The 26899-nt window shown below is 35.8% G+C and overlaps 1 protein-coding gene across 1 annotated transcript in view; it reads right to left on the bottom strand.

The window, feature by feature from the left end:
• The window catches only part of HMCN1 (hemicentin 1), a 471707-nt gene that overhangs the window by 256244 nt on the left and 188564 nt on the right, over positions 1–26899 (bottom strand). The window contains exons 7-11 of the mRNA XM_027611279.2: positions 22273–22393; positions 21103–21366; positions 19719–19863; positions 16040–16161; positions 10313–10588 (exon numbers count right to left, since the gene is read on the bottom strand). Coding sequence (XP_027467080.1) covers positions 10313–10588; positions 16040–16161; positions 19719–19863; positions 21103–21366; positions 22273–22393 — 928 coding nt within the window. The remainder of the gene's footprint in view (positions 1–10312; positions 10589–16039; positions 16162–19718; positions 19864–21102; positions 21367–22272; positions 22394–26899) is intronic.

Genomic DNA, 26899 nt, shown 5'->3' with positions numbered 1-26899 from the left:
GTCTATTTATTTTTATTTTTACTTTATTTTTTTTAGAGAGGGAGGGGTGGGGCAGAGAGAGTGGGAATGAGAGAATTTTAAGCAGACTCCACATGACCCTGAGATCATGATCTAAGCCAAAATCAAGAGTTGGACACTTAACCGACTGAGCCACCCAGGCGCCCTCCACATGTCTATTTCAATTAAAATTTAAATTGCCTAAAACTAGATCAAATTTCAAAACAAGTTCCTTTAGGAGCATTAGCCATATTTCAAGTGCTCAAGTGCCACATACACATGGAACAGCACTGATATACAACACTTCTATCATTGTAGAAATTTCTACTAGACAGTGCTGGACTAGACAAGTTCTGTTAAATCTGAGAGGTCATTTATTCATTGATTTACCAGTAGGTGGTGCATTGGCAATAAAACACACAGGCAAGGACTAAATCTTGAGAGTTATATGCTGGATTTGTAAAAAACCCCACACCTACAAACCAATATGCTTAGGAAATTCAGTTAATAAAAGAACGGCAATAATGTCAGACATAGACAATGATAAATTTAGGTTGAATTCTATTTTAGCGAGAAAATACTACTGGCAAATATGCATGAAGATTTCCTAAAAATTTATCATTTTTATTTTCCCAATATAAGATGTAAGAATATGTAGCAAATGTTTGCTGCCTTGATATCCATTTGAAGTAATTCCTAGTATAAAATTATTTACACATTAACATTGTTTCCATACAATATTTTTTCTTTCCATAACAATAACAAAAATTCAGGAATTCAGGAGCTTCGTTGGGTGATTAGCCAAAACAGATTAAGACAGTAGACAAGATTGGTAAGAATGACAGAATTTTAAAAATCTTATTCTTTCTTACTTAGAAAATCTTCAATTAAATGATGACTAGCATTACCTTTTCTTTACTGGGATCTCTTTATAACAATTTTCTAAAATCACAGAATTTCCAAATAAGAGAGGAAGGCCATTCTTATTTGACTTGGGGGAAAAAAAGGCACCATCTCCTGTGTGAAGCCCTCCTCAACATCTACTCATCACTGACACAGAATTAAATGCTCCTGGGTGTAGTACCCTGGTGAAGTTCTTACCACTCTGTGTTATAAATATTTATTCATTTAATCTACTTATTTCCTTTCTGATATTATAAACTTATTGAGGGAAGGATGCTATTTTATTCTCATTTATATCCTCAGCAAGGAGCACAATATCTGACACTTAAAGTTTTGGTGAATACATGAATGAATGAATAAAAGTATAAACAAATGAACAAACAAGACACCAGCCCGGACACTTGGTAGACCTGTTTAGTCAAGGCATTTCATGTGTTTCAGTATTTGTTTCATTATTATGGGGAAAAGTATACCTGTGGCTAAGCAGTATTACATAGATAGTGCTGTAAGATGTAGCATAAATGAAGATTCCAGCATCATAGTGATTATTCATCAGTTCTGCACTCTCAACCAAATGCTCCTAAGCTAAACCTTTCTGCAGATGAAGTAGTTAAGGACTAAGAGCTAATTCAACTTTTATTCATAATAGTCAAATATCATAGCCCTTTCCTCACACCTATAAAATAGCAAGTTACTACATTTTCCCTGTATTAAAAATCTAATCTGTAGAAACAGAACTTATTTTTTAATTGGATAATTAACTCATAAAATAATAACTCAAACATTAAACAATGTTCAGGGGAATTTAAATCAAATAATTCCGGGGCACTGTGCTCCGCGGGAAGCCTGCTCCCTCTCCCACTCCCCCTGGTTGTATTCCCTCTCTCGCTGTGTCTCTCTCTGTCAAATAAATAAAAAAAAAAATCTTTAAAAAAAATAAATCAAATAATTTCTTAGTATGTGCTATTACATAAATATTTTTCAGACTTGGCCAAAGTTGCCTTGCCTAAATACTCTACTTGTCATTCAAACTTCCCACAGATAGGCATGCATGCAATACTATGTGCTAAATATTGTGTCAGGCACCAAAGAAACAAAACTAAAGAAAGTTGGGTCTTGCCTTCATGGAGCTTATTATCTAGTCATCTCATATTTTCTCTGTGTGCTTCTTTTGGAGCCTATTTATTGTTCTCTCTCTCCTCTAGACTGCTCCTTAACAGCTACTCTACCAGAACTTAGGTCAAAGGATTTACCAAACTGTTGTGATCTACCTGGTCTACTCTATAAAGCACCAGAGAAGGAGGGAGTAAGAAGGGAGGGCTAGGGAATTAAAATCGAGCAGTGATTTCTCTAAATCATCGTTACACACAATGCTGAGATTTCCAGAGATTTTTAACCCATGCCACAGAAACCTACAGACATTTGTAACTTTCTTATTAAAAAAAAAAAAATCAGTACTCTCACTTTTCTATCCATACCAAGAACCCTTTATTTAATCTTTTTACACTTGCACCTGAAGCCTGCTAATAGCATGCATAGGCATTTCTGAATACAATGCAGAACAATGGAAAGACACAGATCTGGGCTGTGTCTCTTGCTGGCTTTGTAACCTAGAGCAAGCCAGTAGGGGTCACATAACCCCATCATAAGTCAAGGAAGATCTATATATTTTATTGAGTAGAATTGGGTTGCGTTATAACAGAAGTTGGCCCCTAACCACGGAGTCATTAGAATACATTCATCAGATAAAGTAATTAAACATGAAACTTTTCATAAAATTTACAGTCATCATAGGAAGAAGTAGGAAAGCAAATATTTCTATGGAAAACTGCACATTCCTTGGATACCACTGCAGTGAATACTTGAGGCAAAACTTCACTAGATTATTCTTCATCAAATCTAAAGGCCTCCAACTCACTCCTTATTAGATCCATTTACAGAAGGCAGTATTTTATTTATTTATTTGACAGAGAGAGAGAGAGAGAGTGCATGAGCAGGGAGAGGCGCAGCGGCAGAGGGAGAAGCAGACTCCCTGCTGAGCAGGGAGCCCAGGACCCTGGGATCATGACCTGAGCTGAAGCCAGATGCTTAACCAACTGAGCCACCCAGGAGCCCTAGAAGGCAGTATTTTAACAAAGCATTTTGTTCATTTGTGCTGATTCATACTGGGACATCAAACAACCAAGGCAATGAATACAATTCACTTTTGACAACAAGTAATGATTTGGGGGTTTTCATTTTAAGTAGATGGTTTCATCTCATCTAAATGAAATACACAAAGATGGCACTAGTATTTAAAACAGACATATACATGTCTCAGGTCAACTTTCAAAAACAAAAAGCTTGACTAGCAAGACTCCAATGTATCAAAACGTTTAGGAAAAGAGATGAGCTAATAAAAAGCAGTTTTCATTATTCCAACATAGATACAGACTTCTATAAATCACAATTTACTTCTGTGAAAATCTTGCAAAGGGAAAAACTGAAGAGATCATCATGGCTCTTTTACTGGACTATTCAGTATAGGAAACCTAATGTAATTATTAACTGAAATTCTGCATTTATTCTTTTTGCTTGACCTCACTTTGCTTCAGAAAGGATTATTTTATTTTATTTTTGAGAGAGAGAGAGAGCATGTGTGCATGCACAGGGGGGCGGGGGCAGCAGACAGAGGGAGAGAGACAGACTCCACACCCAGCCCCAAGCCTGACACGGGGCTTGATCTCACGATCCTGAGATCATGACCTGAGCTGAAATCGAGTCAGATGCTTAACCCACTGAGCCACCCAGGTGCCCCTGCTTCAGAAAGGATTTAAAACAGCTTATTCTGTAATATAGTTCTATAAAATTCCAGACCCTTAAGCTTTCAAATATGAATTTTCATATTGATAGAAGTCCTAACATGACACTTTGAGAGGCATTGTTTCTTAATTTATTTTAATTATTCTTTATTTTTATACTCATATTAACTTTCTTATTATATCTTAATATTTTAAATATAAAAGTGATAAAGAAAATTTAGGGAAAATTTAGCAAAGAAAGAAAATACATTACCCATACATAATTCAAACTCCCAATAAAAGTAATGTGAGCACTCTCAAAAATTTTTAAATCCTATTTACACAAAATTTTAAAATAATATATTCCTATTAAATACCTTTTTTTAAGTACAGAAAAAAGGAAGTAAGTAGGTCATTTATAATTCCATTGCCTCCAAACAAGCAGTGGTCAATCTCATATTCACATTTTCGTCTATATCAATCTAATTGGTTTTTTCCCCCCTTCCTGGCTTAACTGTGGGTGGCTTCAATTTGTTTGTTTATATGTTTGACTAGCTGGACTTCTGAGTCTTGTAAACCCCGCTTGAGGGAATCCCCTTTCCAAAGAATTTCCTGTGTCTAATTATACCATTATCTCCACAGTGAGGAATTCTCATAATGAAAGAAGAGCATCAACCCGGTCACATTCTCTCATGCTCATTATGTGACTGATTCAAACAGCCATAGTTTCTAGGACCAGTGTTTCTTCTCAAGGCTCTTCTGGTAAATTGATAATGAGTCTAATGTCACTAAGGGAAATGAGAATGATGGAAAAGGGCCAGTAGGACACTTGCTTCTGCTACTGCTGTGCTCAAAATTTCATGATACTGCCAAAATTGAAGGCTTTTAAGTGCCCGTGGTCTAAGCAAGAGTTAAAGTCCCACTGGGAGCATTGGAATGGCTGATTCTAGGATGGGGAAAGGAATTATCTGATTTCATCTGCCTTTCTGCTTCCCACTAAGAAAATAGAGAATTTCTTCCTAAATTAGAGGACACATTCAGACCCTAAGAACCAAAATACGACAAATATTCATTGCAATTATGTTCTAGCCTTTAACATAGCTGAGAAGTCTGACACCAGTCTGATTTTATCCCTCAGCTTACAACATATTGGTTTAGTCTGAACATATGCTTGTGGAGTTTTGTCTCTTATACTAATAATTTGAAATTGCAGCCAGGATGTGTCTAGATGAAGTTCTCTCTTCATTGACCTTGCTTGATTTGCTCACCCAGGACTATTTTTGTTTTCCTCCCTAGGATAATTTTCTTCCACTGTATCTTTTTCTATTTCTTTTGTTTCACTTGTCTTTGTTATATACATACATATGCCATATACCTAGAAATCTTGAAGTTCCAAGTTCCTGTCTCTGGTTTTTATTTCTGCTTAAAATATATATATATATTATTCACTCTTAATTCTTTTCCTCAACGTTCTGAAAGAACTTCTCAAATTTATGTACCACATCCCTGATTTTATTTTTATGTAATATAAATTCTGCTTTTTAGTGCCTCTAATTCAAATTTGCATTATATTATACCATTTTAATAACAAATCCTTTCTTATTCCATCACACCTGTAGTTGTCCTATCACCTCAGCCAGTTCCTCCTTTACCTATATATACTCCTGCTGAAAGGAGGATAGGTCTTTTAGAAAGACATTGGTGACACTAAACATTTTTTTCGTCTTCAGAATAAACTGCCTTCAGAAGCAACCATTTCTTCTAAGGCTATTCCCCCTTATTTTGTTCCCCAGTATCTTTTTCTTAGGTCCAATGCTTTATTTTTTTTTTCCTGTTGTTTTGTTTTGTTTTGATAATTTTCTGTTTATTCATCCTCAAATTAGGTGACATCAAATCCAGACCCAGTGTCTATCAACAAAGTGTTTGGATAGACCTAGCTTGATTATTTGGCTACTTCTGTTCTAGCTGAACTGCCTTTGCAGCTCTGCAGCTGAGTTAGTCTGATGTGCATAGCTCCTTGCACAATTCTCATCTATGATGCTCTTCGGGCTGAGATTGGGATGCTGCCATCTGCTACCAGCTCTCTCTAAAATCCCTAGTTGACACCCCTATCAATGTCTCTCCTGTTTCCAAATATTTTCATTTGGAGAGAAACATATATCCAAGTTACAATTCTCTACGTGGGTCCCAGCTTACCTTTCTACTTTTTTTCCTCTCTCTCTCTCTGTATTTACATTTTATTTTATTTTATTTTATTTTAATTATTTTGTTCAATTAGCCTGTCTACTTCTTGTCCTACATTTTCCTTACTGGATGGTTATCACTATTAATATGTATGAGGAGACAGGATTATGGCTGTAATATTTTCTTTTTGGAGCAAAGTATGAAAGAGAAGGACAAAGATACATCCTCCCAGCTTTCATGTGAACATAAAAAGGATGGACCATTGGTTGAGATTTTCATTCCACTGACCTTAAAATATGAACATCACATATATATATTTACACTATATATACATATATATATAAATAAAAATCTTTATACGTAATAGCTATAAAATTCCTCCCAGAATTTTTGCTACTATCCATTGCCAGCGGGTTTGGGCATTCTTCAGTTTTGTCTTTTTGAGGTCTTTATTGATATTTTACTGTTAGATGAGGAGAGGTTGCAGCAGCTACAGATATGCTATTTAAAACCAAAATATTCTTGCTAGTTATATATTTTATTTTATTATTTTTTTTAAAACTACTACCCAAACTTTGTAAAGTATGTATGTGTAACTCTTAAGATTATTCCCGATAGCAGCAGTTTCCGAACAGACATGTGGAGGTAAAGAAATGTAAATGAGGCTATGAATTAAGCTATTGATTCCCATATAAGCAAGAATATTATTCGTAAAGTATGTATTCAAAGCAAGTAACTATTATACCTTTATGTTTTCTGAAACTGTTTTCTATTTCTGCTTTTAAAAACATTTTACTGCATATAAATGAAATTAATTTATAATTTTAGATCCAATGTCAGAAGTTAATTGACAAGCATCTTTTATTCTTATAAATTATAACCCTGGGTACAACAGTTTATTTCATCAAATATCCATAGCTTTGCAATAGTACATTCAATAGTAAAATAATGCATTCAGATGGCTACAGTTAGCTAGAGCTCTCATTTCTTATTAAACAAGTGTCATTAATACTAGTCTATAGTTTTGTTAGATTTTTAAAATATCCTTTTTCATCACATTTCATCCCTCAAACTCAAGACCAACTAGACAGGCCATAAAATAACAACTCTAAACAGATTTATACCACTTGAGATGATACATACTAGCCAGTAATCAGGTAATAGTGTATGTCTTTTGTATTTATGTTTTGTGAATACACAAAATACATAAAAATATCTTACCTCAGCACTTATTTAAATCATTGGCTAATAATGACTCTATTTTGCCAGAAAGAAAAGAGTCAAGGGCTTCTTTTAAAGATATACCTTTCTAAATCATAGGGTTCATTCTGTAGAATAGATTCAAATGCTATTTCATAAAATGTTATCCATTATAAAGAAGATGTGGTATATATAGACAATGGAATATTATGAAGCCATCAAAAGGAATGAAATCTTGACATTTGCAACAACATGGATGGAACTGGAGGGTATTATGCTGAGCAAAATAAGTCAATCAGAGAAAGACATGTATCATATGACCTCACTGATATGAGGAATTCTTAATCTCAGGAAACAAACTGAGGGTTGCTGGAGTGGTGGGGGTGGGAGGGATGGGGTGGCTGGGTGATAGACATTGGGGAGGGTATGTGCTATGGTGAGCGCTGTGAATTGTGTAAGACTGTTGAATCACAGACCTGTACCTCTGAAACAAATAATACATTATATGTCAAAAAAAAAAAAAGAAGAAGAAGATAGCAGGGGGCGAAGAATGAAGGGGGTAAATCGGAGGGGGAGATGAACCGCGAGAGATGATGGACTCTGAGAAACAAACTGAGGGTTCTAGAGGGGAGGGGGTGGGGGGATGGGTTAGCCTGGTGATGGGTATTAAGGAGGGCACGTTCTTTCTGGAGCACTGGGTGTTATGCACAAACAATGAATCATGGAACACTACATCAAAACTAATGTAATGTAGGGTGATTAACATAACATAATAATAAAAAATAAACAAACAAATAAAATTTTTTAAAAAAATAAATAAATAAAACTAGAATGAGCTTTCGTGTGGCACTACCAATGGTTTCCTGAAATATAGGTATATCTTTAAACATTAACATTTAGTTACAGTGCTGAAGGCTTTCTGGAGATTTTTTAGGTCTCTCCCTGCTCCACCTCTGAATAAACAGGGCTTTCCTTTTATTTCGGAGCATGCAATCTCTCTGTTCAAGAGGGGAAATGCATTAAAATAGCTCCATACTGGGTTAATCAAACAGCTATGTATATTTTCAGTCCATCCTCACAGGATTTTCCAAATGAGGTAGAGGGGCCACTTCAGAAATGATCCAGAAATTCAAAGTGGTACCCCTGGAGCTTCTGTTCTTTGGGATGCTAGCAAAATTCTAGGGAGTTTAACGTTCTCCTTCAAACCCCTAGGCCAGTCTACATTGTCATTATTTTATCCATATCCTATTTGTCTTACTATTTTGGGATAAAAACATAGCAGTGTATGAAGAAAAAAAAATGTTATCCATGAAACTACCCGAGAGGTCTTTTGTAAATGCAGATTCTCAGGCTAGAACAACAGGCCTAGGGAATCAGAATCTCTAGATATGGGGTTGGAAATCTGCTTTTTTAAAAAAATAAGTTCCTTGGATAATTCCTTATCCAGGAAAAGTTTGAGAGTTTGAGAATCACTGCTCTAATTGACTAAATTCAATACTAACGCACTGAAAAGTTAACCTGGGGAAACTAGGAAGACTCTGATTTTATTTTACAGTCCCATTCTAAGGGACTTCAAGTAAAGAACCAAGATCAAATATCACAAGTCCATTAGCATTTTATTCTATCTGTAAAAACAGTCTCAAAATTCTGGTAACTCAAGTTACCACCTGGATAGACTCTAATTATCTAGGCAGTTTACCATGTGGAAATGCAGTTAGCCATTTACAAAAGCAATGTCTCCCTAGAGGATTCACCAGATCAACTAACAAAAGACACACGTTCGGATTACAGAACATATCTCAACTACCAGTGAGAAAACTAGAATCAGATGTCAACCATTTTGTTAATTCTCATGGTAGTTTCACTTTTCTGCCATTAATAACAATCTCAGCACTAGCATTGAGATGCAATGCTCATTCTGTTAGATAACCTTGTTAAAAAATCATCTGAGAGTGTTACTTCAGGCATGTTATAAAATTGTTTCTAATACCATAACCAAATAGCCAGACACAATCCTGATGCAATCAGTCTCCCACATCAAGGATTTGAAATGAAATATTCTGTTGAGGCAGCAACTGAATCTTTCAGCTTAAGAGCTTAAAACTGCCAAGAGTAATTTGTTCATTACATTAAGGCTCTCAGCTGGTCTATAGACATTTAGGAGCCAAATGTGATTCTACTGAAAGAGATACTCTGGAACACTTTCTGATCTTCATTTAATCATCCTGAAGAATATATATACTTGTAGCCAGTAAACCACATTGTTAACATACTGTTTGCGGCTATCTAGACATAGTCTATAAAGACGTAATTAAAGATTGGGTTACCATTAGTTTAGTGTCAGTAAGCACTTTTGTGTATAAGATAAAAAAGATAAAAACAACCCTGCTAAAATTTAATAAAATTTCACCAAGATGAAAAACATCTTAAACTTTAATTAAAAAAATAAAAGTAGGGGGCGCCTGAGTGACTCAGTCAGTTAAGCGTCCCACTCTTGATTTTGCCTTGGGTCATGATCTCAGGGTTGTGAAATTGAGCCTTGCATCAGGTTCTGTGCTCAGTGAGGAGACTGCTTAAGATTCTCTCTCCCTTTGCTCCTCCCCCCACTTGCTGGCACCCTCTCTCTAAAATAAATAAGATCTTTAAGCAAATAAATAAGTAAAAGTAAATTAGTTACATTGGAAATAATATAATACTCAAATTGGGAAGAATTTTTTAAACAAATTATTAAAACAAACTGAGGGTTCTAGAGGGGAGGGCGGTGGGGGGATGGGTTAGCCTGGTGATGGGTATTAAAGAGGGCACATACTGAATGGAGCACTGGGTGTTATACACAAACAATGAATCATGGAACACTACACCAAAAACTAATGATGTAATGTATGGTGATTAACATAACATAATAAAATAAAAAAAAACAATTAGAATTTTTAAAAAATCCACATGATAGACTGGAGAATTTAAAACTATTAAATCACCCAGAAACAATTTCTATTTATAGTCTCAAAATAAAAGTCTCTTAAAAGGACTAGCTGTGTTTATCTTAAAAAGCCACCTATTTGTTAGTGATGTTTTAGTTTCCAGTTTAGTCAGCTTTAGGCTACTTAAGATCCATAAGGCCTTTATCATTCAAAACAGTAATTGTTTGGGTAGATACTCTCATTCTCAGATAGCCAATTTAAGGGAATAAAGTTCAAAGAAAGAAGAGAGGAAGACATCATAACTCTGAAGTTACCATATGCACATACCTTGCACTGTGAGGAAAACTGAAGCAGCTGATGATCCTCCTTCATTGGAAACCACACAGTGATACTCCCCAGCATCATTGAACTTCACACTCCTTAGCTCCAGAGACAGGTTAGCCAAGATCCTCATTCTTGCTGGGTCTGCCTGTCTGGCATCTCGGTCATTCCTCTGCCAGGTTAGATTGTAATCCACGGCACTGATGACGAGACATGTCAAAACTGCTCTTTCTCCAGGAGTGACTGTAACATTATCAGGCACTTGGATGACTGGAGGGGGCTCTGTGTAAAATGAAAATATTCAAATCAAGAGACCTAACAGCCATTTTGCTCACTTACTGATGTGGTTTAAATATTTAATGAGTATGTATTGAAAATCTTGTAGGGAAGATGCAGCACAAGAGAACTTATTCATTAATACATATGTCTATGACCCAAAGAAAATTATCATTTAATTAAAAGATTCTTACAAAGTAGTGCATATTCTAAAAAAAAAAAAAAAATCCATCTAATTTTTATCACATTTGCCAAACTCTGTAGTTTTAAATGTATGTCTTTAATTGAAGATTTGAATGTTCTCTAATTTAAATTTTAAATTTTAAATTAAATTTTAAAACATCTTACCGTAAAAGTGAATAATAGCACAGGGTACTTGTAACCTGAAGACACCATGCAAAGGATTAGTTCCTTTAATCCTCAATGTAAAAAAAAAAAAATAGTAGTGCTTGTTTATATACCAAAGCATACACAAGTCTAAATTTATAAATTATAGATGTGAGAATCAAAAAGGCATGGCAAAAGGATAGGATTAGACTAATTTAGGATTGTGGAGTGAAGCAAATTTTTATTTGAGTTTTGAAAAAAGTAGCAATTATGGATTTTTTTAATTTAAAAATACTTATTTAGTGTTTAAAAGAAAAGAGGACACAAAGTATGGTAGACAATAGTATACTAAGTATGATAGTATCAGTTTTAAGGAGTTACAATCTCATTAAGACACAGTACAAGAGCAGTGTATGACAAATATTCCCCAGAGGCATGAGGAATGTTTTGATTTAAGAAGGTTAAGAGTAGGCATAGACCTTTAAGAAAATTGTACATATAAAGCCATGCCCACAAAAGGTATTGAGTAATGCATGCACGTTTCAGATGTGGTTAAAAGCCACTTACTTGTTAAATATTTAGCCAACATTCTAGAGAGAATCACATATTACTCTAGTTAATTTGAGAATAAATACAAATGCTCCTCTAAAGTATACTCTGCCCAAGTGCTTTAAAATGATCTTCTGTAGCAAGCCATTATTCAGCAATAGTACAGCAATAAAAACTGTGGTGAGTTATGCTAGCTAGAAACCCATGTGCCTGTTTTAGTTTAAATACGAAAGAGTATCAGATATTCAAGATCAAATTTTATTCTCCTTTATTCAAAACCATTTGTAAGTGCAGATGAATCATAAGCCTAGAGAAAACCTGGAAGCAATATGCCAAAACCATAGTGGTAATCTCCAAGGGATAGAAATGTGTATATTTTCCATATTTTTCTTTATATTTATCCTAGTTTTCCAAACATTTTTAGACGAATAGATGCTATTTTAAATTATTTAAAAAACAAAATTTTATCATTTTACTTTGTTTTTTAAAATCTCTTATAAAAATGGCTAGTGAATCAAGTAGAAAGAGTACAGGGACAAAGTTAGAAATTTCTGGAGTCTGGCTAGGCTTGACAGAAAATATAAGGTGCTTTGTTAAATTTGAATTTCAGAGAAACATCAAATAATATTTCAGTATACATATGTCTCATGAAATTATTTCAGACACACTTATATGAAATTCAAATTTAACTGGGCATTCTATGTTTTTATTTGCTGAATCTGGCAACTCTACGCTGCCTAGTTCTATCCCTAGGTGTGTGACCTTAGAGAAGTCGACAATTAACTTAGGTATCTTTTTTTTTTTTTCAGAGGGAAAGAGAGAGCCAGGGTGGGGGATGGGGCAGAGAGAAAATCCTAAACAGGCTCCACACCCAGTGCAGAGCCCAATGCAGGGCTCGATGAGGGGCTTAGTCTCACAACCCTGAGATCATGACCTAAGCCAAAATCAAAAGTTGGATGCTTAACTAACTGAGCCACCCAGGCACCCAATTAAATGAGGTTATCTTAAAGACCCTTTTTAGTTCTAATGTTTTATGACTCTAATATACAAGATGGCATAGACCACCAAAGACCTGAAAGTGATAGTACATGCTTGTGTTCACATCTTATCAAGATTTTCTGAGGGCCATATGACATTTTGTATGGCTTTCTTTTCTTTGTTCTTTTGAAACAAACTTCTTCAACTAGACTAGGTATTTTTTTGAGATTTTTAGAAAATGGGAAATCTCAATTAGGTATGTAGGGAATACTGGGCACATGCCTAGATCCCTCTTAAGGACCAAGGCACTCATTTCTCTAGCTGCTATGCTTGTTGGCTACATAAAGCTAATAGCCAAGGGTGTTAACCTGCTCAGGGTAAGAGCCCCTGTCCAGGGTAGCCCACATCCAGTGACCACTTCATGAGGAAGCAAAGGACCAGCTCTCTTGCCTCAATTCAGGGCCATGACAGCTCTGGAATTCCCTGTGGGATCAGCTAAGGTCCTAGTAGTGACTACACAACAATTTAACTTCTTCCACTTATGTTACTCCCTTATAGGTGCTTTTTCCTAGAAAATTCCCCAGTAACCCTCTTGTATACAAACCCTGCCTCAGAGTCTATTCCCTCTGCAGACATAAATTCAAATATGTAAAATGCCAACTTTCTAATAACATAACCGGTAAGATTTGAAATGACATACAATATCATTGCTGCATAAATAACTAGAGATAATAAATATTATACACATGGAAATATTTATTCATGCATAAATAAACTTGCCGAGGTTGGAGGAAATGATGAGGGAGGCCAAGATAATGGAATACCTAGCCTGGTGCTGGAAGTTAGCTCTTCCTAAGTGAAAGAACAACTGAGGCTAGAATAAGGGAACCAGCGATGGAATCTCAAAGCCTCAAAACTGAAAGAAGAATGACAAGTATAGGTCTTGTGGCATCAGGTAAAGACTGCTGGAAGAGAGTGCAGAGATCGTCTCACTCCCTATCCTTGTAACCATAATGGGTCACTTGCCTGCTCTGGGCTTCAGTTTCTTTACCTACAAAATGATGAGGTGGTGCAAGATTATTTCCAAGTCTTATCCTATCCTAAAACAATATCCTATAATTATAATTTAAGACTCCCTGTCACTGACATGCCCCTGACAAGTCTTCTTTATTCTTGGTATTTTACTTAAACCTAAAATTATAGTACTCTATGTGTGTGCATTGGGGGAGGGGCATTGTGTTAATAAAGAAATTCAGTAAATTAATGTAATTTGTAACAGTACTAAACTAAATTACTAAATGTCACTTGAAAAGAATGAGTTTTCATGCTTCTGCAACCCTATTCATTTGTTTCTATGTGTTTATATTCACTAAAATTACAATGCTTTTTACACCCATTTTGCATTTAAAACATTCAATAATCAACATTTCACATGAACCAAAAATCCTTAAACATGTGAACTAGAAGAAAATGCTGGAAAAATTGAGGTAACATATTAGTAGAACTTTAGCTTTTCTTTAGACTGCTCTTGGGTGCCTTTTGACTTTACAAAATAAATTAGTGTCCATAGTGACACAAGAACATCACTATCCCATAATGCCTTCATTATTAACACTCCTTTCCAAAATATAAGATCTAACTATCCTGTGAATTTGCACCTGATGCCAGTGGGCTGGTTAGGTAACTGCTGGGATCTCAGCCTAGGCTAAGAGAGATTCAGAAGTGGGTGGAGGTTTCAGGCAACGGTAAGCCCAGAAATAAATATCTACTCTTCCAAGTCCAAAGGGGCACTTGCTTGTTACTTCTGTGGTTATAATCATTGCCATTACCATCAGTGTTTCCGCTCCTTCTTTCCTAATTGACCGAATGGGACACAATTCCTGAAATCTGGCTTGAGCACAGTATAATTTCCTGCTGATACCACTGCCTGGCTGGTACAAATTATAGTAGAGGGGCATGTGTACAACACGCATATGGAAGTTACTGACACCCCAGAGCCAAATTCTTAATAGTTCACAAATTCATACTGGCACTTCCCAGTTGTTTATGCAAGATGTTTAAATCCACTCACTCAAATTTCTTTCCTTGTTGTCTTTCCCTTAATTAATATTGCTGGGGGGGGGATAAAAAAAAAAAAACCTCAATGCTCGTTTGTTTTCCCAGAAGCTGAGGAACGTTGACACAATTCCAATGCCTTTCATAATTACTGGAGATGAAAAAATGAATAGTTTATGATGCATGTCAACGAAATTGTTTCAGGAGACAAACTTTATTTTTCTAAGAATAAGAGAATACAAATAAATTTACTCCAAGAAGAACATGCTTGCATGCCTCTGTTTTAAAGTTCAGCTTGGACTTATTGATAACAAACATAAATCCTAGACTTCTAAGCAGTCCTACAATTCTATAGTTTCTTTTGTCTTTAATTGGCTCAAGAAAATGCACACTATTACTAAAAGCAGATACAGATATTGTTATAAAACTGAGCAGCTACATTTAGGTCAGAATAGGGTTACTGTTAAACACACAGCAACACTAATCTATAAGGTAGGTAGAAAATAAATCAATTGAAACAAACTTTCCAATAAATTCTAGATTTATGCTGAGTAAGCGGCTTAAATCATGATCATTGGTTAAAAATGACAGTCTTTTTGTGTCCTGAGAATTCTGGGAGATTAGAGGAAAAAGTGATTTTTTTCACTAAAATATATTCTGCCTTATAAAGCAATGAGTTTTGCCTCTCATTTATTCATTGGAAACATACTATCTAAAAGCAAAATAATTAGCATTTCTTCCACTCTTCTTAATACCAATATTGTAGGGACGCCTGGGTGGCTCAGTTGGTTAAGTGGCTGCCTTCAGCTCAGGTCATGATCCCAGGGTCCTGGGATCGAGTTCCGCATCAGGCTCCCTGCTCAGCGGGGAGCCTGCTTCTCCCTCTGCCTGCAGCTCCCCCTGCTTGTACTCTCGCTCCCTCTCTCTCGCCTATGCTCTCTCTCTCTAGCAAATAAATAAAATCTTAAAAAAAAATACCAATATAGTAGCCACTAAGGCCCTGTGTTTCTTGAACATGATCACTTTCATTATTGTCTTCAATTTAATGTCAGAATCCACTCATAAAAGCACTCTGCTTATTATGAATATGGGGGAGGAAAAGGGAAAGTTTTAACTCTGTTATTCTCAGAATAGAACTCTTCCTTTTCTTAAATTCTATCCCTTCCTTTCTCTAAATTTCTTTAAATTTTAATAAAAATGCTATATGGTCATTTCCAAAAATATTTATTGAGCCCCTACAATAATAATGATAATAGTACAACCACCACCACAATAATACCTAAGGTCTATCAAGTGTTTCCATGTGCCAGGCTCTCTTCTATGTGCTTTACACATACTCTCTCGTTTATCCTCATAGTTTCTCCATGAGATAGAGACTGTTACAGACATCCTCATTTAACAGTTTGGGAACCCAAGGCCCTGAGTCCTTCAGTGATTGGCCCAAGAAGGTCACACAGCTAAGAGGTGGTGAAACCAGGATTAGCAAACATCCCATTTCCATAGATGCGTTAATATGCAGGCAACGGCAAAGCAATTAGTGATAATTACCTGACACATCAAAAAATGTCTGCGCCCGTCCGGTCCCTGCGCTGCTGAGAGCAATGCATTCGTAGGCGCCTTCATCAGACAAAGTGACATTTTCAATCTCCCAGTTCACACTGGCAGATTCTCTGGGGTAACAAAAGAGAAATCTTTTCAGTTATAACAAAAACAAGGCAAAGCTGAAAGTGGTGACTCCACTATTTTTTTCTGAAATATTCATTATTAACACATTAACATGAAGAACAATGTAAAAATAAATGGATTAAACTGCAGAGTTCTTTATAGCTTAGAAGGACACACCTTTTAATTAGAACATTAAGCTTTCTGAGCAAAAGGCACAACAAAGGCAATAAGATATGGAGTTTGTGAATTTCTTTAGGGAAACATTTTCTGGCTGCGTCAAAATATAAGATAATGAGTTAATAGAGAAACACTCCTTAAATCCTCTCTCCTTCCATATTATTTCCAGTTTGGGGTCATGTTCGGTGGGGGTTCTTAGTCAAAGCAAGTCAACCAGGTAATTCATAAGTTTGAAAGTAGAAAATAGACTTTTGGATTCCAAAAAGATAAGTTCTCTTTAACTTTCTTATGTGTAAGCTCCACATAAGGTTATAGAAACTATCTGGTTCAACCTGTGTATACATTGAGAAAAGAAAAGAAAATTATCAGTTTTATTATCAAACCTGTCGTTTAGGTTAAAAAAATCCCTTTGCTATAATATTTATCCATTCATTTAATAAATACTATTCTTTGTCCTTTAACACTCTTCAAATTGTTTCTCATTCTCTGGAGGTGTCTTAGTAATAGATATATTTAATCCTAATAGATATTTAATATCTAATTAATAGATAATAGATAGTTATAAGATTCTAGTAATCTACAAAACAGGCATTATCTTATTTTAAAATATAATTGAAAATCATAACTATTTTCATAATTTTTTTCTTACATTCACCCATAGCTATTTATAACCTTAAACATTCAAGACATAGATGAGATGAAAAGCCCATTGCAGAGTCAAGACACCTTCCACTGGAGTCTGAAAGTGGTGTGAGATATAATATCAGTAATGACTCCAGATCTCTTGCCATCCAGACAAACCATAACTGTCATCAAAAACCATGAAGAACTTACTGCGCTCTTAATGTGTATTTAGCACATTAGACTTTGTAAGAGAAAGTGAAGTCATAAGTTCCTGTCATCAGAAAAGTGAGAGAATGAGCAAAGTCACTGTTCCATATATTTTAGTAACTGAGAATATTCATCTTAGTTAGTTTCTTTTCAGTTGTGTATGCATTAGATGTCAGTGGTCCTGTCACATTCAGAAGGAAAGGGATTATCAGTTGACTCTAACCCCTAGTGATCACCTAAGCTATATCTTTTGTGCTTAATAGCAGTAAGCTGAGTCCAGGTTTATAATTGTCATTGTCTAGGAGGTACTGGTAAGTTCCGGGAAGGCAGGAGTTTGAAATACATACAGTCATTTGTGTTTTCTGCAATGCCTACTTCACAGCCAAGCATGTATTAGGATTCATCAAAAACTTAGACACATGGAAATTTTAGACAGATAGTGGCAGTTCTTCCAGTCCCAAGTCCTCTGTTTTAGCAACAACTAAGTTGAGATTCAGGAAGAAGGATAAGTGATTTGTTCAAAGGCACAAGGCCAGTGTTGGATTGCTTGAAGAATATTCTTTACAGTGATACTTGCTCCTCTCTTATTTATGAAATATTACATGAAAATAATTCTCTTGTATCATATCGTCTTCTCAGTTAACATTAAAATTATACGGCCACAATAAGAAGTTTTGAAGTCATGGCCTTTGGAATAAGGAAAGAACATGTCAAATACAAATGTGTCCTGTTGCTCATGCAAACTAATTCTCTCTTACATCCCCTAGTGACCATAGCGACTCACATAACAAAGATTAAGTCACATGTCCCAAGTTGTTAGGAAATCTAGGGCAGGGACGTGTGAGTGAATCGGGGTGAGAGTATCAATCCATCACCACCCATGCCAAATTCTGTCTTTAGCCTCTCACAACCAAAGAGCTTAATATATGTCAGCAAGGCTTGTCAGATCTCTGAGCCACAGAGCTGGAAAAATGAGAGAAAGAATTCTTGTGGCTTACCTCCCAGGAATTGTGTGGAATTAATGAATTAATGTTTATAAAGAATCTCAAGTGTCTTTGAAATATGTTACTATTTAAACATGAAGCAGAATGATTTGATTTCATCAGGAAGTTATGTAGCTTCAACATTTGATACCCTGGTCAGTTACGTTGCTGGTTATTAAACATGGAGCTAAGGGAATCATCAAGATATACAATATAAAAAAAAATAGCAGGAAATAATACAGTTCAATCTTTAAATAGTGGAATTTTTTTCTAAAGCTTTACTGAAGATTCCTGCCATAGTTTTTGTTTAAAATGACCCATAAAGAGATAAAATAGGTTAATGCTGTCAAATATTTAGCATCTTATGGAAGTTATTTATATTAATTAACAGCATATAAGTTTTATAAAATAATTCCTAGAGTTTTTGCCAAATGCAGTTTGTTTCATTAGTAAGTTAAAAAAAACAAACATTTTCCAGAAATCATCTCCCAGTTTTCAAGGTCTACTTAATTTTATCATAGATTATATTTATCTAAAAACAATCACCCATCTTCACAAGAAAGTCAGTGCCTTCTTGTCCACTCCCATTGATTGCTAAATGCAGTAGCCACACATACTCCCACTCCACCCGTTTCCCCCAGCACACTCCCCTCCCTTAACCCCTCCCCTTCCCTTCTCCTCCAGCAGTGCTGGCTTCCTTCCTATCTTTCTTTCCCACATGCCAGTCAGCTCCAGCCTTTGTGCATCTGCATTTACTGTTCCTGTTGTGCAAATGCTTTTCCCTAGATATCTGCATGACCATCTCTCACCATGTTTAGGTCTTTGCTCAAATATCCCTTATTTGAATTTTCAAATTGCAACTAAGCCAAAACCACATGCACCCCATCTACCAGAATTAATCTCATCTCAATTAATCTGCTCTACATTTTGCCACAGCACTTAATTGGATTCACTTATCATAACACTTTAAATTATGTTCAGAGACTTGCTTGCCCCAAGGCCAACAAAGCTTAAACTTTTCTCTTTTGCAAGGACCCTTCCAAGATTTGGTACTTAACTTTATATTCATAATTTTGTATTGTTCATCTTAACAAGAGATCCTCAAGGGGCACCTGGGTAGCTCAGTCAGTTAAACGTCTGCCTTTGGCTCAGAACATGATCCCAGGGCCCTGGGATCAATCCTACATGGGCTCCCTGCTCAGCGGGGAGTCTGCTTCTCCCTCTCCCACTGCCACTGCTCCCCTTGCTTACACTCTCTGTCAAATAAATTTTTTTAAAAAACAAACAAGAGACCCTCAAGTTATATACAATTCAGATTCTATAAAACCTGAATCAACCCTTGAATGAATTCTAGCATTTATTAAATTAACATATTATATATGTTTTCTGTCTTTCTCCATTACAATGTAAGCTCCGTAAGGGCACAGACTTGTGTCTGTTTTGTTCACTGCCATATTCTAAGACTATGAAACAAATGAGAATTTCCAATGAAAAAGCACATTGAAATAAGTATCTATTTGTATTTAGATGTTTAATTTTGTCTACAATTGGTAATAAAAACATGTACGCACTTTAAATACTGGTCTACTCCAAGTGTAAGTCCATTTCTGACAAAGCTCAGGGTAAAGGGTAAAAGACTCTCAACAGAGCAGGGAATTCGACCTGGCTGCAGATAGTATCCTGGGGTTTTCTTGGGCATTGTAACTTTGGGAGCATCTAGGAAGAAAAAGAACATGGGCAACAAGATCACAATGATATTGGGTACCTTCCTGTTAATGCATTCAAAAGCTTCATACTTTAATTATTCCAGTAAATCCTCTGCATTTCAATTAATCTAAATCACTAAAACCCACTTTAATTATCTTTCTTTGTTCAAACTTATTAATTTCTGGATCTCTCCATGGACCCCTTGCTAAAGTATTCATTAAATCTAAGACTCTATTTTTAAGACACATTATTTTGGGGGCCACCAAGATAGAAAAGAAAAAGCTACCAAATTAGTTACCATACTTCATCAATTGTAGAACCTATTTTTATTTCAAAAATGTAAATATATGAAAAGAACCCACATGCCTTAGAATGGAATGGGAAATAATGGGAAAAGTTGATTTTTAAGAATCCAATAGGTTTTACAGCATTCAGTTTAGGGGCTAAGACAACTAAACTTTGAATACTGTATATAAGGAAATACTGACAGTTCTATTCTCACCACTTGACAACGATTAAAGACTAGCTACACAGTTGTTTCTGAATTTCCCAAATTACAATCTTATGTATAAATGATAAATTGTTGTCCCTCAATCCAGTACTACAATATTAGAAACCATAAAGATTTGTGTATCCACAGCTCTAGCTATAGCTCTAAATTTTGATCAGAGTTGTCATTAGCCTTGAGAAATAGCACAAATATAAAAATTGAAATGCTATCTCATGTCTCTAAATAATCCCTAATCTGTGATCTTATCTCTATATCATAGCAAATATATGAGTAACTAGCTTACCAATTGACTAACTGCTAACTTATCACATAAAGATAGAACCATCACCAGTTGTTTACAATGAATTACTGTTCACGAAGTAGGTTTCTGACAATCATATATAAATATTTAACCCATTTGGCCCATTTAGATAGCTTGATCAAATATTACACATGTGTGCCAGGCTTTTTGGGGGGGGGTGGGGGAGTAAGAGCACCAGAATTTCCCAGCTCCAGTTCTCACACTGAGTGAAGCAATCAAAATTTTCAGATCTGCAATCAGTGAGACTTAACATGAAACTTTGAATGTGCTTTTTATGATTAAAAAAATTGTGTTACCTAAATATAAATGCCCATCAATTCAATAACTCAGTAATAATGTTAAGATATTATTTTTTTACTTTATATTTCATTATTTTAGGACCACATCACTCCCTTAAACTATCAATACTCCAGCGTTCAATAAAATGATGTCTCACCTGGGATGATATTAGAGAAGGAAACACTCGATACCCTCTGGAAAAGATAATCATCCTTATCATAGCCTGTTACTTTGAGAAAGAAAGCTTCATTTGGTGGTATAAAGTCAGAAATATTCCACAAACCATAAGGTTTTCGGTCTGGGTAGTATTTAACAGGAATGGTCTTAAGAGAACTGCCTGAGATACTTAGAAGTTCAAGACGATCTACTCTGGCTGGGACGGAAATTCCAGAAGTATTCAGCAGCACATAGGTAGGTATTCCTACGGGAGAAAGGCTTTGTTATTATTTACAAGTAACATGCAACTGAGGTCATATATCAAATAAATTTTTGCATTATAATAATAGATAAGTATCATAAGTATGAGTACTACAAACTGTCTTACAAATTGTGGCTTAAACATTTACAGAAACTTTGGAAATCCTAATAATTATTTTTATGGTATTTTAACAGTATTTATACATGGAAAAACTAGAATTGTGAATACTGTGTTACATGATGTTTAATAACATGAATATTTCATTTTTAAAGACTCACTATTTGTATCTTCCTAGTAACTGAAGCAATAAAATAAATGAACAACCAAAAAAAAAAAAAAAAAGAAATTTGAAGAGTCACACTAAGATTAAGCATTTCTTAGCTATAAAACTATAATCTTGCATGAATAAAATAAGAACAAGCTATAAGAAGTGGCAATAATTTTATCTTTGAATGTACAATACTACATGATGTCCAATTTTTTTAGCTATTACACACATAAAATCCACATTTTTCACTTTAACAACAAGGCAATTTATAGATGTTAGTAAAAAGCCTCAATATCTAGATCAGTAGTTTTAAAAGTTCAGTAAGTTTAGGAATCAACCGGGGTGCTTGCTACAGTGCATATTCCTGGGTCTAACCTAATTCAGTTCTAATTCAGGAGATCTGGGGTGGGTCCTGGGAATTCTAATTTTTAACAAGCTCTCTGAGTAATTTCAATATCACTGGTCTTGGGACTAGACACTGAGAAAAAATGACTAGGCCAAGAATACAATCATGTTTAAAGTAAAGATGCTATGTTTCCCAATTTTGTTAAATACTACAAAATTATAAAATCACAGAGTTCGAGAAATATTTTGCACTTGGATATCTACCATGTCCATTTTGGTAATATGTACATACAAACCTTGCACCGGTCTGCTGACTGTTTTTTTGAAGTCCAGGGTGGGCTTTCTAGAAAAACCAGCTCGGAAATCAATGGTACTAAGGCCAGTGATGCGAACAGAGTGCCTTCCACTGCTAGAAGTCTGAAAAATGTTTAAAGAGAAATCCCATCAGTTGATCCAGGTTACCAGTCACAATAAACACTAACCAGTAGGGGAAACTACAGAGTGTTTAATTAGGACTGATGTCCAATAATTGAAGTTCTGATCTGGGTGTTCTAAACTTAACTGGGATTCTACATCTTAAATGCAAGTTTTATAATACTTTTCCCAAGGGACCGCCCTAAAATAAAATTCAGTAATACACTGCAGGCCAATGTTAAAAGATATAGGTGTTTAGTCACCAGTGAATAGCCCTTAAGTTAATCTGTAAAAACTCCGTGAGGATACAGATCTTTGTTTTGTTCATAGTGATTTACACAGTAGATGTTTAGCAGTATCGATGAAATGAATGAATGACTAAATCTTCTCCCCTAAACACCAACCAGGTTTGATTCTGGAAAATATTTCCTTTTTTTTTTTGCCTCTGGGAAGAAACAGCTAGGACAAGCACAAGAGCTGACCACTATCCAGATTTGAGCCAACCAACATCCCCAGCTCAGCAGTGTCCTTGCCAAGGCACTGGGTGCTCGAGACACAAATGTGAATAAAACATGGTCCCTTTCCTCTAAGAGCTCATGGCTGGTGAGGAAGACATGGAGAAATAGAAATCTTTAATATTATGCAGTATTAGAAATACATAAAAGGTACATATAAATACATAAAAGGAACAGACTAGCCTATAGTTACTAGGATGATGACTGAACTAAATATTGAATGATAACTCAGCACTGAAGTGACTCACATGTGCATAAATAATAAATAATTTGGATGAGGGCCACAGGATAAAATAATAACACTAATGTTTATTGGGCACTTCCTCTATGTCCAGACTCTTTAAATATATTGGCTTATTTAATTCTCATTACAATCCTATCAGATATATATCATCATTATCACCATTGCACAGATAAGGCGATGGGGCACTGAGTCATTAAGTAGCTTCCCAAGTTCACGAGGCTTCTTAACTACAGAGGTGGGGTTTTATAATGGAAAGGTCAGGCTCCAGGGTCTTCACCACAGTGCTACATTGTCTTTCAAGGGCAAGATAAGTCAGAGTTAGGAATGCCTGGGTGGCTCAGTTGGTTAAGGATCTGCCTTTGGTTCAGGTCAGGATCCCAGGGTCCTGGGATCGAGTCTCGCATCAGGCTCCTTGCTCAGTGGGGAGCCTGCTTCCTCTGCCTGCCGCTCCCCCTGCTTGTGCTCTCTCTCTCTCTCCCTCTGACAGAGATAAAATCTCTAAAAAAAAAAAAGATAAGTCATAGTTAAGTCAGAGTTAGCCTCTACCTCAGTATCTTTCAAAATATAACCTGAGGAGCACCTACATCTACAGCTACACAAAATCACTCAGGTTTTCTCTTGAAAATGTAGACTTCTGAGCTCCAGCCCAGATTTATTGGATCAGAATCTTTGGTGAGTGGAGTCTAGGAATCTACATTTCAAAAACCCACCCAACATTTATGAATAAGAGTTCGCCATTATTTTATTACATTTATCACCAAGATTTTCTCTCAAAGTAAAATGACCACATGATAGTAGCATTAATAGAATGCATTGGGAATATACGTGCCTATATTATATAGAGTTATACATAAAATTTTAATCTGGTGAACAGCCAGATTAAGCCACACCATGATTAAAAACATGCCACCTCCAGGGTTCTGCAAACTACACAGCTTTCCTGAAATCACTGTGGTTCCTTATTATTTAGCAATGAGGAGAGGAAAGATGAAGAGATATGTCCCTTTTGCTACCATATTTTTTTCTCATTAAACAGAACATGCAAAAACCCCAAAAGAAAAAAAAAAAAGGAAAAGGAAAGTGAAGGGAAAGAAAAGACCCATATCTCCATAAAAATAGGTTTGTTGTATTCTTAGTGTAAAGGATGCTGCTATTACTGCAGCCCATTTTCCTAAGGGTTACAAAGGACTGTATGTGCAATTGTAGGGGTCTCAGTACCACCACTTATTCTATTATTTCTAAAGAAAAATGTGTCATGAATTCCATATAATAAAGCAAAAAAAGGGATGGGGAGGGGATATGGACCATGATCCAATTTTATCTTTTTTTTTTTTTTTTTTTAAACTAGGCTCCATGCCCAATGCGGGACTTGAATTCACAACTCTGAGATCAAGACCCGAGCTGAGACCAAGAGTCAAATGCTCAACCAAATGAGCCACCTAGGGGCCCCCCATGATCCAATTTTAAAATCAGGATTTCCTAAGGGTTATATGAAACCTTACTAAGTCTAATTTCAACTGTTTTAGATCACATAGTGCTTTATTGAAGACAGTATTGCCTATTGGTTTCATGCGAAGACAATCAGGAGGGTCAATATTATGATGACTTGATTTATATTTGTTCACTGACATCATATATCATTACTTGCCTTGCTGCTCAGAAAGTCCCCTATGATAAAATGGCTGTTGAGGTTACCAAGGGTACATATGACCCATAATTTGCCAAATGACTGCCCCATCAAGTGTTAATTATCTGGCAAATGTTCTGTGCACATATCAACTGACAATGAGTCTGTTTTAAGAGTGGTGCTTTATAGTTAAGTGAGAGGGACGCCTGGGTGGCTCAGTCGGTTAAGCGGCTGCCTTCGGCCCAGGTCATGATCCCAGGGTCCTGGGATCGAGTCCCACATTGGGTTCCTTGCTCAGCAGGGAGCCTGCTTCTCCCTCTCTCTCCCTCTGCTTGTGCTCTCTCTGTCAAATAAATAATAAAATCTTAAAAAAAAAATCTAAGTGAGAAAATTAGAAATTACCCATGCTTGAAAATATTGCATTTTCCATTACTAACCAATACATTAAAAATAAAGCAGAGTTGATGAATAGGGAGCTCCTTATAGCCTCTATAAAATTATTGTAAAATAAATTAATTTTGATATTTAAAATATACTAATTAACAAAGTATGTTGAAATAAGGATGTAGTTTTCCTATTCTCCGAGCAATGCCAAAAATATGAAGGGTAAAATATTTTAACTTCATGTTTCTATATTATACTATAAACAGTAGGAATATCTGCATAGAATTTAAAAGGGTTTGTAAATAAAAGATATTTCTGAGTAAGTTTTCATGCAAAATTATATCCAACTCTGTATTAATCAGGGTAATGGGAGCAAAGAACATCACAAATAAACCAAAATTATGGTTTCAAAAAAATAATAAAAATAAGAAATTTAAACTGTTAGTTAAAAATGGCCTCTGACACTCATGCATGCATTTATCATTCTTCAATCATTCTCTTAAAAGAATTACAATAATACTTGGATAATATTTTGGGAACACAAAACATCACATTAAAATGTCTTTATAAGAAAGTGCCATAGGGGCACCTGGGTGGCTCAGTTACTTAAGCAGCCGACTCTTGATTTCAGCTCAGGTCGTGACCTCAGGGTCTTGGGATCAGCCCCACACAGGGCACTGTGCTGAGCGCAGAGTCTGCTTCTTTCCCTCTCCCTCTGCCTCTGCCTCTTCCCCTGAATCACAGGTTTTCTCTCTCTCTTTCTCTAAAATAAATGAACAAATCTTAAAAAAAAAGAAAGTGCCATAGTTTACTTTATAATTTTAGTCCATTTTCTTAAGGTAAATTATTATTTTAGTCTGTTTCTTAGCTGAGCTCCCTTTTTCAAATATTAGTGTTAATAAGAACAAAAAGGTCCTATTAATGATGGTAAAATGAACCAGGAAATGAACAAAGGGGAAGAAAGAAAATTAACATATACAAAATGCATGCTGTACAAGGCTATCTTTTATATAAATAATCACTTTTGATCTTTACAAAAGCCCCTGTATGGGAGTATATTATCCTAATTTCACAGATCAGGGAGATTTAAGTAATTTGCTTAAAGTCACAGATACAGCAGGTGCCAGAGCTGTGGTATGAACTCAGTGAGGCTCCAGGAACCAATTTCAATAGCCACCCCATGCTTTCTCATGATTATTGCAGTGGGTTTGATTATGCTGGTTTTAGGGAATACACTAAAATAGGCTGAACTGCTCTACCTAGTAGGAGAGGAATGTGGAACTTCTGAGACTATTCAGAGGAGAGAAGCAGGGGCATAATGGGAGGAAAGGAAGGATGGGGGTAAGGAGAGAGCAGAAGGGGACAAGGTGCTTCAACACATAACACCAAACCTACATATAGTTAAATCTACTAAACGCACAAAAGTCTTATTATTAGTGGATTTCCTGTGATATTTTTGATGAGGCTGAGCTTTGCCCTGCATCAAAGTACAGAAGTTATAATCAACACACAAATAATCAGGAGACAAGGAGACCATAAAAAAGTAAGCTTTCAGGAAACTCCAGAAATGCTGGGAGAAGGCTCTGGACTCTCACATGTTATGGACATAGTGGGGTTGGAGAAGAACCAATCGTATGAAGGTCCTGGAGGGACAAAGAATATTCAGCTAGTTCTGCAGTTGAGTCAGAGAAGTAGTCCAGCTGTATATTCCTTCCCTTTCTTTTCCCCTTCAAATTAGT

Source organism: Zalophus californianus, chromosome 10 (assembly GCF_009762305.2).
Source record: "Zalophus californianus isolate mZalCal1 chromosome 10, mZalCal1.pri.v2, whole genome shotgun sequence".
NCBI classification, from domain to species: Eukaryota; Metazoa; Chordata; class Mammalia; order Carnivora; family Otariidae; genus Zalophus; species Zalophus californianus.
This window is presented reverse-complemented; position numbering and strand designations above follow the sequence as displayed.